This window comes from Xiphophorus hellerii, chromosome 11, assembly GCF_003331165.1.
Source record: "Xiphophorus hellerii strain 12219 chromosome 11, Xiphophorus_hellerii-4.1, whole genome shotgun sequence".
Taxonomy (NCBI): domain Eukaryota; kingdom Metazoa; phylum Chordata; class Actinopteri; order Cyprinodontiformes; family Poeciliidae; genus Xiphophorus; species Xiphophorus hellerii.
Window position 1 is genome coordinate 11,062,520 of NC_045682.1, and position 12,613 is coordinate 11,075,132.

Genomic DNA, 12,613 nt, shown 5'->3' on the forward strand with positions numbered 1-12,613 from the left:
AAACAAAAAAATATATATATATATATTATCGTGTTTCTAACTGTTGGACAAAATTGATTTACTCAGTCAGTCTAAGAGTTAAGGACCTTTTAGATATCCATTATTCAGGCTAAGTTAAGTCCTTTTTACATTAAAAGAACCTCAAACACACAACAACAGCTCACAAAACAAGACCATGTTATATTCATGAGAAAGAAAAAGATGTGATTTTAGCAATATAAGAAAACTAAGAACTTTTGAGAAAACTAAGAATCTTGGTTCTTAATTTTTTTACAAACAGAATAAAAATGTTGTAACATGAATTTCATAACAAAGAAGTTCTGTTCTGATTATTGAGTTCAGGTTCAAGTCTAAGTACTTTTGGTTTTGAACTTGATTTGTTAAAATAAAGTCAAGATTGATTAAAAACAAAATAGTCATTTCATTTGCAGCTGATGGGAAGTAGATATTAACTTTATTGGCAACTAATATTAGCAAACTGTGGTATTTTCTGTTTATAAATCCTTTGTAGTTATCAATCAATCTGTCAGTGTTTATCTTTTTTACTTCACATGCCCAAAAAATTGGTTAAATAAGCCACTGAAAGAAGATCGAGGCTTTATTGATGAGTCTGCAACAGAGTGCTTTCAGCAAATCAGGCAAGCAGTAAAGTTTCTTAACACAACAGGGAACCTAAGGAACTACTTTCTTTCTAACATCAAAATAAGAGTTTCAACATGGAGAGGTGAGTGCTATAAGCTTGCAACAAAGAGATTCCAAGCTTAGAGAACTTACCTTCACATCTGTGACTCATAATTAAAGAATGTCCTTATACATATGTATAAGAAAGATATGACACAACCATGCTGACAAAAGGAATTGTGGCATTTCATTATTCTGAAATCTCCTGCCATGTGCACAGCTGTATCCCTCAAAATTATCTGATATTTACACATTTATCAAGTTTGTCATGAGGGGCCAAACTCGGCACATCAGGCCTGGATAACTAACCTTTTAGCCTGCAAACACAAGACTAAGCTGTCCGTCCCAATCAACATCAGACAGAGATCGTAGCAAGGCCATTAGCTGTTTGCAGCATAGATTCGGTTTGGGTCAATTAGACCAGCGGCCTCTCTATTGGTTTATGTTCACACAGTGTTTCATGTCTATCAATTTATTATGCAATGCAAAAGTGACACCATTTATCCACAAAAGTTTGTTTCCTTTGAGATGAAACATCTGCCACCACGGCCAGGGTTAGTTAGACCACAGAGTGTGAGGCAGCAGACAGGAAGTATGGAGGGCCATTTAGATGAGCAGGAGTGTCACAGGAGAGAAGGACAGTGGCAAGCAGAAGAGGGGGTGCAGTGTGCCACACTGACACCTGGTGCTCCAGATGACAGCTCTGCAGCCAGATGGACCTTATTATACGCACACTCATATACAAACATACCCACACATGTATACTGACATTCAAACACATACTGTACACATATCCACAATTACTGCCAATCTTATTCCACAAACTCACACATTATTTTTATTCAAATTTCTGTTGCCACAGTAGGCAAAACAAGAGTTAGATTGGATCAGACTAAAATGGACCCGCTTGAGGGAAATATAATGTTCCGCAGATCGCTTTGAATAATACAGTTAGGCATGGCGCTTGTGTGGTCATAGTGGGCAGATTAAAGAGACCCCATAGTGTTTGTTTACACTGAACATACCCTCCGTTCTCCTCACCACCTGTCATTTCCTTGCTCCAGAAGCTTCGGCCCACGATATACCCCCACTTTGCTAATTTTCTTTTAGGGGGAAGACTATTCAAGAGTCCTATTTGTATTTTTAAATAGCAGTTTACTTCTCAACCTCAGACTTTTTCAGATCATTTTGTATCCCCCTCTATATGATTGAATTGTTGTGTCTTACTTGGAGGCCAAGGTTGGTGCATTCAAATTTTGTCTCTGTCGCTCTGAATCAAACCCATTCAAGCAGTTGTTTCACCTCACTAAGCAATAGTACATCTTAACCACCACTGTCTTACCTCCAGTGCAGCAGAGGGTTTCTTCTTCAGCTCCTCACATTTGCGAAACTTGCAGATCTGGTGGCCTGTTTTTCTGTTCCGGCAGCTGCTGCACTGCTCGCAGTTAATCCGCCGTCGGCAAGGCGGACACATGCCGCAGCGTTTCCGTTTCTTTTTGCCGGAGTTGATAGCAGAGGCCAGCTCGCTCTGTGCCGGGTATTCGGTCAAGCCAGCCATGTGAAGCGCGCTGTCCGCCAGAAAGACTCCAGCCGGTGTCATGATGAAAAGGCCCGGATTGAAGGGGAAGCCGCTCCCTACTCCATATGGGAAGTCAACGGGACCACCTACGGCGTCCGTGACAGACGTACCCTCCAAGTCGCTAGCCCCCGAGCCTGCGTCTCCGCCGCCAACTCCCACTCCCATGCCCCCAGGCAAGAGCATGTGCTCCATACCGGCTCGCTTTAGCAGCGCTGCTGCCTGGGCAAAGTGCAGCAGGCCATTTTGTCCCTCCAGAACCTGTTCTAAGGTTCTGTCCAACTTGGCTGCTGTTAGTGTGGAGACAGTGGCTTGGGGAGCTGGGGGCGGTTGATGTTTGGCCGAGTGGCTCTTCGTTGAGCTATTGTCCGTGTGTCCATTGGTGGTGGCAGAGGAGACCGCTGTATATTGAGATAGGGTACGCGAGTTCTTAAGGCTCTTGCTGAGGGGCTCGCTGATGATGCCACTCCGATTCCTGCGCTCTATGACAGGAGAGTCCTGTTTGCAGCTACTCCGCTCCAGGTCCTCTGTTTGGGGTTCCTCCGACAGCCCACTAGACATGGTCCGGTGCGTACGTGCCTGGGTCGGGGGTGAGGGTGGAAAGGGGAGAGGGGTGAGCAATGAAGGACTTTTACTCTGCCCGTTATTTGCCCTGGTGAGAGTGTTGCTTGGTGTTAGTGGACCAGTCAGCCAGTCAGAAAGAGACAGGCACCAAAGCCTTCCTCCTCCTTAGAAGCGCGGCCCTCATCCACGTTCTTCCATTGGCTTTCAGGAACCTTTACAGGGAGAGAAGAGAAAGGGGTTTATTATTTAAGGTTCTCAAGATGTTTCCATTCAATATTTCCAAACTTCTGCCAACTTAATTTTCTACATTTTTATGATTTTTTTTTTGTTTTGTTTTACGGAGATCAAAATACATTTATGTATTAACTTATAAGTTATGCATTGTTGTGTTTCATTATCTGTGCTGAAACTGACTTTCCGTTCATGAGTGCGGGCCATTTCACAATTTTTTGACTACTCAGATCAATTATAATGTATAGAACATTGAAATATATAAACTACGTTGTCCTGGATTGCAAACAGACCATTTAAATCATAGTTTGTGATCAGTTCAAACTATGATTTAGTTTGAACTGATTTGGGAATTTGTTTTAAATTCCCAAACCAAAAATAGAAATCAGAATTTGTTTGGCATCACTTCAAGATCCATGGATTCAATTTAAACCTAGAACTAAAATGACATGGAGGGCAAAAAAGCTGATTTTAGAATGAGTGTTTGTCTTATCTTGCTTGTTATTTTGTCCATCAAAACTAAAGACCATCATCTAAGTAAATTTAAGTAAAAGAAGCTCTTTACTTTTACAGAAATTTGGATTTTTCTAATTTGTAGATATAATTAAAAAAGTTAAAAGTTCGGAATCACAAACTTGTTTGGCACTCAATTTTAATTTTTCCACATTCATCCAGGCTTGAAAATTATTTAATCAAATTTAATATTTTTGTGTAGGAACCCTGTTTTATGGAGAGTCACCAAGAAATTGTCCTGTGTCTGAAATAGGACGATTCTCATCTCTGCCGTTGAGCAAACCAAACCAATAATTGCATAAAATGAACACAGAGCATGCTCAGAGATGTAAGAAGCTGCTGAAAGAGGAATAGTTTTCTGTGACACATAAAAATACTGCATGTCTTCATTTCATTCACACTGCAACAATCTAAGAAAGAGCAAGACAACAAGCAGATAACGAGAAGACTGAATGGAGTAGAGTAAAATTGTTCTGTTCTGAGATTCAAACTCTTTCTGTCGTGGGTCATGCTAGATTTAGAAATGGTGACAGCGTTTCAGAAATCTCAGACTTAAGTGAACGATCTACATTCTTGAAGCATTATTAGCCGTGCTAGTTACTAATATAAGATACAAAAAGTCCGTTAAAATGATCAATTACCACTTCACAATCAGATATTTTTGATTGTGAACAAAAATTGATCAGTTCACCTATCCACTTTCCATCTTCTGTTGCACCGCTCATTTGACCACATATGTGGCTTCTAGAAACATTAAAGCATTTACTATACACTCAGATTCAGCTCTGCTTTTGGTCTCGTTTGCTCTTGTCAGCCAATCGCATTAAGGGTGTATATAGTGTGTCATCTGCTGAGCGAGTGGGACACAAACATTTTAGAGCGTTTTGGTTTAAAAGCTGCTCTGTGTGGCTGAAAAGCAACAAAACCAGAAGGGTGAGAATAAGCTGAAAACTGTAAATCTGACAGCAAATGAGTACAAAACTAAATTATTCCACAAGTGAGGTCCCCAAATCAATCACCTTATCACATCTCTCTGAACTAGAATTTAGTATAAAACATTTTAATACAGATTTGATGTAACGTTTGCTATTCATTAGAGAATTTGTGCAGAAAAAAACATGGTTACCTGTGGATGAGTTTCATTAGGAGCATTGAAAACTCTCGCCCAACTGTAGAAGTATTTGATGAAAAGTCTGACCAAGAACAACAGCTTTTACAACACCTCTAATTCTTTTCTTACCAAATCAATCCATTAATCAAACCTTACACACTCCTGCTTGATGAGGCAACACCTGCTCCCCTGCAGATTCTCTGATTGGCTTGCAAGGAAATTACAAGGCGGGGAGCCAAGGTCCCTGCTACTTCAATATAATACAATCTAATGAATTAATTTGTAGCGAGGACAATAATCTTCCTGATAAATGACTTCCTATCACAAGCAAGGCAGTGCTCGCAATGTATTCCAAAACAGTCTGTTTTTGTCTTTATCTAGCAGGAAATATTGGCTGCACCAATCAAAAGTTCATGTCCAAACTTTCTACTGCTGCCGCAGCTCTTTTTTCATAAACAACACCGATTCTTTATCAGATTTAATTTTTAGGATGTTTTCACCAGCATTTCATAACACAGAGAACAAATAATTTACAAGGTTCTTCTTAATATTGATACATACAGATCATGAATGAATATAAATGTCAAGTAGACTTCAAATTTAGCAACGTGTTAAAGGGCTATTTCACAACTTCTGTAGAAAATATGGAACAACTTATAACAGGTATGTTTTAAAATTTATCAAAATTTAAATTTAAAATGTATCATGTGTAGCCTTCAAATCACATCAAATTTCCACTGCATCATCCTTTCATAAATACATATTACATAGAGTTTGTGATTTATGAATCTTTTCTTTTGTTCATGAAAACAACAGGTCAATTTAAACAGATATATTAAAAATGGCCTTAGAAGCTGAAAGAAAGTTCCAAAATAGCTTTTTTATTATTGTTGAATGACTTTCCATTTATCTGTGGGTTCTGTCAATAACTCAAGAACATAAAAGCTTCAAGGCTTTGATAAAAATGTATGTTTTGGTGTGGAAAATCAAAGCTAATGACATTAGCAAAAAAAAAACAAAACACTTTATTATTCAAATATTTTGAATTTTATTTTAAAATGTAATTATTTTAATGTCTAACTAATTGCATACTCGTTTTACTCTTTCATACTTTCATACAAACCTGATAAATAAAAATTCCAGATTTTCAAGATTGTGCAGATTATCCACTATTCACTGACAAACATTTCTGTTTGTCATTATCTTTTACTTTTAGAAAAAAAAAAGTTTGTCCTCTTGAAATTCACATTTATCTATTAAAATTTCCGATGTAAACAATGTGAAGTGGTATTTATTTATAACGAGTTTTACTTGTGACACTCCAGAGCAATGAAATACTTTATTATATAATGATGCTATTTTTTTTTGACCTGTCCAGGTTAACAAACAAGCGCACCACCTTTCATGAAACGTTGAGGAAATGGCCGGGCAAATCCTTATAAGGGAAACAAAGGCAAAGAGAGGGGCGGAGGATGGAGGGTCGGGGGGGGTTTCTGTGCTGTGTGTGGAAATTGGAAGGCCAGAATTAGTGGGAGGTAAAGCTTCAAAGGCTAAAACACAGCCCCCACATTTTCACCAGCTCAGGGGGATGCGGCGCCAAAGAACCAGAGCCAGCTCTGCAGCCCTTCAACCCCGTAGTTTCAGTTTCCCCGGTGCTGCACCGACCCGGGTCTGGTTTCCCGACAGCATCCCCTCCTACCAGAATCTCTGCTCGGCTGCGAGTAAAGAGTGCTGAATTAGTGAATTTCATGTTTCATATAGTCTCTGGAGAAGGCTTTGTATGTGACTAAAAAAAAAATAAAATCCCTCTAAACTATATCTTCAGTCAACATTTAATTGTTTTAGTGATGGTTTAATTAAGTGAATACATGACAAGTTTTTCTTTTGTAAAAAAAAAAAGCACTTGCAAACCTTTGCAACCTATAATAACAGTAAATTGCTGTAATTTGACCATTTAACACACATCATTTAACACTAATTAGCAATTACCTTATAATATTTTAGCATTCGATTCAACTTGCAAGGTAACTGCTATGAGGCACTTTCAATATATTTTGGATTGATTTATCATAATATTTAACCAATTAGCAGTGCAAATATGTGTAAACTAATGGAATGAGTTTTACATTTAATCTCATTTTATGTAAATGTTTTTCTTTTCAAAAAACATTTGAAAAAAATAGGTTTTTTTTAGTTTATATTTGAAATAATGGAGTTAATACGGTCTTGATATTGTCGTCACCTGAACTATTTTGAAAATGCTTTCTTCTCGTCGCTCTGAATTAGCATTTTTTTTACATTAAGAAACCATGTTCTAAATTTAGATTTAAAACCGATCATGTCAATTTAAATGGGAAACATAATGCAGAGAACGCTACAAATTAAAACGTAATGAACAAAACATAGTCTAGTGCAGGGGTGGGCAACCCTGGTCCTCGAGGGCCGGTGTCCTGCAACTCTTAGATGTCTCCCTGGTCCAACACACCTGAATCCAACAGCTGAATCACCTCCTAAGTTCAGTCAAGTTCTCCAGAGTCTTGCTAATGACCTCATTATTTGACTCAGGTGTGTTGAAGTAGAGACACATCTAAAGGTTGCAGGAGACCGGCCCTCCAGGCCTGGAGTTGCCCACCCCTGGTCTAGTGAGTGAATTTAAGTGTCAACAGAACAGGAAGTACTTTTATTTTGATTAGCCATACATATCTTGTAATGAAATAGCTGCGGTCTGAAACTTAAAATGTGTTAATGAGTCTCGAGTCCCAGACCGTGAGTCAAATTCAAGGCTCAAGTGTTTGTTTTTGTGACTTAAGTGCAATTTAAGTCAGACTCTGACATTCAAGTCGCCATCTCCTCCTGTGTGTGTTTCAGCTGTACAGACCCAATCTAAATCTACTGTATGCTGTCTTTAGTTTTACATGTAACCCAATGCTATTTGAGTTTTGAATGAAGAACCTGGAAGGGTTGCAGGGAATTAAACAAACAGCTGAGTCAGCAGGTGATGAGCAGGAGATGCACCCATGAACTGGTCAGAAATCTGAATCAGCCAATTTCTCTAACAGTTTTGGTGGTTCATTTGCAAATAAATGATTTCTTTACCCCCCCCCAAGTCACTGAAAGCCTCAAAACAAAGACATTTTTCTATAAAAATGCATCATTAGCAAGTCACAGTTAAAGAAAATAAAAATCAGTGTCAGAGAGGGAAGAAAGTGCAACTTTAGTAGTGTGCACAGGATTTGAAAAATACTTACATATTACATATAATTACATATAAACTTGTATGAACATGACTTTTCCTGAAAGTTAAGTGGAAGAATGCTTTAATTTAAATAGACTCCATTGATAGTGATAATAAAATCTTTGTCTTTGTCAACATCAAAGACAAAGATTTACTAGCCTCTTTAAAACTAGCCAACTTTTAATTTGTGTCAAAATGGAAGGGAGTGAAAACGAGCACATCAAGAGCATGTAAAAAGTATTTTAGTCTACCATAACCCTAATGGGTTATGGTAGACTAAACCCTTATGCTATATTTTTTTGTGTGAAAACTATGCACAATAATCCAAAATAATCTAAAAAGTCCTAAAGGAAAACAATAGCACATACACTGTATACCGTATACAATAACATGTAAACATATTCATTTTAAAAACTTCACTTTTAAACCAGAAAGTAAATGTTTGCGAATTTTAGCAACCACTGATGCTTACAAAGGTACAAATGTACAAAACAGTAAAAGAATAAAATAACTAACTGGGTCTGAACTGATATATGTTTGCAAGTCAATTTATCAAAATGATCGAGACAGCAAACAAACTAAGTCTAGCTTGTGAAATCCTGCTCCTCGTGAAAACATTAGCTGTGCTTCCATTGACCGTAAAGTCGCGCAACCTGGAGTTAGGAAAATAAATTTGCCCATTTAAACACACCAATTTAAAAAAAAAAACTCAGGTTTTTTGACAAAAGTTATTTTGAGCTAAAATGAGGTGGTTTTACATCTGTCTCAAAATTTGTGTATTTTGCAAAACTGCAATCATCACAGGAGTCATGTAATCAACAACCAGATGTTACTGCTGACAGGAAAGACGAAAACGACGTCTGGAAGAGGTAGAAGGACGACGGTGCAGCGTATTTTTCAATTACTCATCGCATGACAAAACTTATTCACATGATTTTAATCGGGTTTCTTATTCAATGGAAACACCTCAATTGTGAAATTATTATTTTTTTATATTGGCGGAAAATCAATAAGGATTTTCAAACATTTGTAGTAGAAACACAGCAAGTATCAACAAGTGTAAGTTGTAAGTTTACTAAAGCCTGAAGTATGTGTTGAATCAGATATACCTTTAGAAACAAATAATAAAAGCTACTTCCCTTTTAAGTAAATAGCTGTAGGACTTGTTCCCTAACAACTCCTACAGATAAACACCAATGTATAAATTACCCCAACTTAACTATATTTTGAGGCTGTCCTGCACTGTCCTGAACCTCATCACTGCGTGAAAATCCAAACACTAATGTAAGGCATGTAAAACTGATGGAATACAGTGTGTCATATTATTACACTGTAAAACTACTCAGTTTTTAACAATATGCATGGCATAACGTTTGTTAATTTAATGTAGCACTGTATTGGGAATTGGCACTCGTCTTGAATGACTCAGATCCCGATGTTTAATGTTTGTTTTGTTTATGAGGCTACAAAATGTAAAAATGTACAAGAATATAAACTGCAAAATTACAAAAGTGCTTCCAATGGCAAATATTTATTTACCATATTTATGTGGGAGGTTTTTGTCCACCATGCAGTCATGCAGTGCTGTTACTGCATTAAAACATAAGGTAAGAACTGACAGCAAGTCCACCTACAATGTATTAGCTTTGCACTCATCCTCCCGTGCTGTGTGCCCTATCAGTCACACTCTTTCAATCATAATAAACCTTGAGCATGGCATATAGTCCCTAGTTAATCACCCTCCTCTACTTCCAACACCCTGGCTTCTCAGCTCCCCTCAGCGCATCATTTACAGAGAAGCCTCGTGTCCTCATGTGAACTGTCTCCTAAACTGCAGCTGCATTTTAAAGACAGCCTGGATGTCATTTTGGTAAAACAGGATAGCTGATGTAGTTTAATTCAACTGGCAGGCTCACTTTATTTATTGGCACATCCAAAATATAAAGACTTAAGTAATGTCTCTTAGGACAATGTTTTTTTTCTTGAACTAATAGCCACCCATTAAAGTGGCATTTCTTACACATTAAGCCTCTTCCGTTTCTTAACATGTGCTCATATAAGTTGTTCTTGACATCTCAATGGTTCTTTCTTGTTTTCTTTTTTTTGTAAATTTCTTTGTGCACAACGTGCAACACTGGATGACAGCACAGACATAAAGCCCAATGTATAAATTACCAAAAGATCAATACAGTCCAAGAACTACACAAGTGAATCATTTCTCAGAATGGTCAGATAGCTCAGCTCAAAACTGCAAAGCCTTAGTGCTTTGTGAGAACCTATAATTAAAGCATCTGCAAAAATAATTGGTGACCAGTTCCTTAGGTGAAGTTACACAGGAGAAGAAACAGTAGCCGTAGTGTTGAGGTATTTCTTTCGGAACTGTTTATTTTTTTTAAGCTTTGTCATAATTTAGCTATTTTTTCTCACAGTTTGAAGAAAGCAAGTTTAAGCATTTGGATATGTACATTTAATGTCATCATTCAAAATACCATTTGACTAGTGAAAAACGCTGGGAAGCTTTGTCAGAAACCTTTTCAAATTTATCCTTAAATGACACAAGGCCCTCACACATTTGCTCATCCGTCTTTTGATTTAATGGCAAATAAAGAGAGATACAGCTTTAGGAATGGCTTTAAAGTGTAAGATTAACTTTGCAACTTAGAAATACCACATTTACCATTAAATGACTGCTGCAGTTCAAATGCGAGAGCTATACCCACATTGCAGCAATTACCTGGTAATATGTAACTTAATCTCATGGCATGCTATGCAGAAGCTCTGTCTGTACTGAGAAAGATTCAATCACGCCAGCAGGCTGAATGTTTGGAGGGACTGACATGCCAGGAGAGTTGGACTTCTCTCCTGACTGGACCACTTGGAGACACTACCACATTTTGTTACCGTTAGCCCAAAATAGTCAGGTAATCATTAGATAGCGAATCAATAAAATGAAGAAGTGACAATAGGGCAAAATGTAACTTCCAATGCTAGCCTGATTAAAAACCAGTCTCTACGTTCTCCTTCGTACAGAAGGAGTGGACTCTCGGCTACTGAGAAACGATTGATTTCTGGAGGCGTGGACTCTGTTGAAGTTTTAATTAACCAAATCGCTGACGTTTGTCCATGACGTACATAATGCGGTAGAAATTCTACAGGAGGAACCCACGTAAATGGGAGAAAGCCCAGACTGTGCTGTGAAGCGACATTTTAATCAAGAGAAATTTCATAGGAAGGCAATGGCCAGGCTACTCCGATGCAAAACAACACTGAGTTTGACACCTGTCTTCTAAAAGCACACACTGATTATGGGAGTGCATCATAAGATATACATACTCCTAAGACATAGCAGGACTTGATGTTTTATAGAACATGCTCTATTTCTTCATGGACCCACATGGAAAGCATTTCAAATATGCCAACATACATGGAAAGATAAATCTCACGGTAGGTTCAGTGCCCACTCAGCACAGACAATCTGAATTTGATTCAGAGTTTTATTGTTGTTAATTTAGCCACATTGCATTACTTGATATATTTCTGAGTTTCTATACAGCTGCAATGGAGGTGTTCATTGCAGTTAAAGGTTCCCTTACAAACATGTTATATGAAAATATACTAAGTGAAAAACTGAGAACATTATAAAATGACCGAAGAAGTATTCAGATAAATATGCTATTATACTTATTTAGCCGTTTTCCTACATACAACTGACTGCATTGTCATTAATTTGTCACTCCTTGCCCCTCATCCCAAATGTACACACACACACACATGCAGGAACACATTCCCCTTACAACAAATGTTGTGGGTTTATTTTAATGAAATAATTTGCATGATTTCAGTGACTATAATTAGCTGTAGGTTAAACCTAAAATTAAAAAAAAAAACAGTGTATGCACTTCACCTTTACACGCTGTATAGGAATCTGAAATCCATTTACACATTAAGAAGCTACAGCCAGAAATGATTGTCTACATACTACAAGCAGGCGATAAACTTTGTGTCTTTTTTGGCATAAGCACAGAATAACCAATTTAATTCTGCTACAATAATGTAATAGCCTGGTATTTATGGCTGTAAAGCAGGAGTGAGTAGTAGAACTTCCCATGCATCACATTTGAACTTCTTAGTTTTAATAAGGATCTAAGCATATTTGCTCACCTCATTCTTGACAATGATCAACCTTGTAACTTCATTTTGTATCTTTTGATCATTTATTTGCCCCCACTTAAAAGCACCTAGTGACAAATCTTGCCTAGTCTAAGACAAAAGTCCCATACACAGTCACACAAGAGCAACCTAAGGCTTCTCTCACAGTTTACACATGGTTTTCTCTTTATTAGAAGTAATGACATCAATGAAATTGTAGGTGACCAATACAAAGTGTTGTTTTTGCAAACTGATCTTTAAATGATCAGTGTGTTCTTGGATTGTGGCAGGAAGCCAGAGTACCAGGGGAAAACCAATACACAGAAAGAACATGCAAACTCCATCTAGAAAGACCTCAGACATTAGGGGGGGAAAAATCATCCCAATTATAAGTTAACAAAAAAGGAAAATACAAAATCACAGTAATCATTAATGAAAACTCCTAATTATAGATATGAAAGCATAAGAACTTTTTGTAAGTTGATCAGAATGAACAGGAACTTTTGATCAGTAATCTGAGCCTTCCTGCTTTCCTGGGGTGGAATTACTAAGT

At 37.6% G+C, this 12,613-nt stretch overlaps 1 protein-coding gene across 2 annotated transcripts in view; it reads right to left on the bottom strand.

The window, feature by feature from the left end:
- The window catches only part of cxxc5a (CXXC finger protein 5a), a 29,454-nt gene that overhangs the window by 13,200 nt on the left and 3,641 nt on the right, over positions 1 to 12,613 (bottom strand). For both annotated transcript variants that reach the window (XM_032577198.1, XM_032577199.1), the window contains exon 2: positions 2,024 to 3,033. In XM_032577198.1, coding sequence (XP_032433089.1) covers positions 2,024 to 2,818 — 795 coding nt within the window. In that variant the 5' untranslated portion in view covers positions 2,819 to 3,033. The remainder of the gene's footprint in view (positions 1 to 2,023; positions 3,034 to 12,613) is intronic.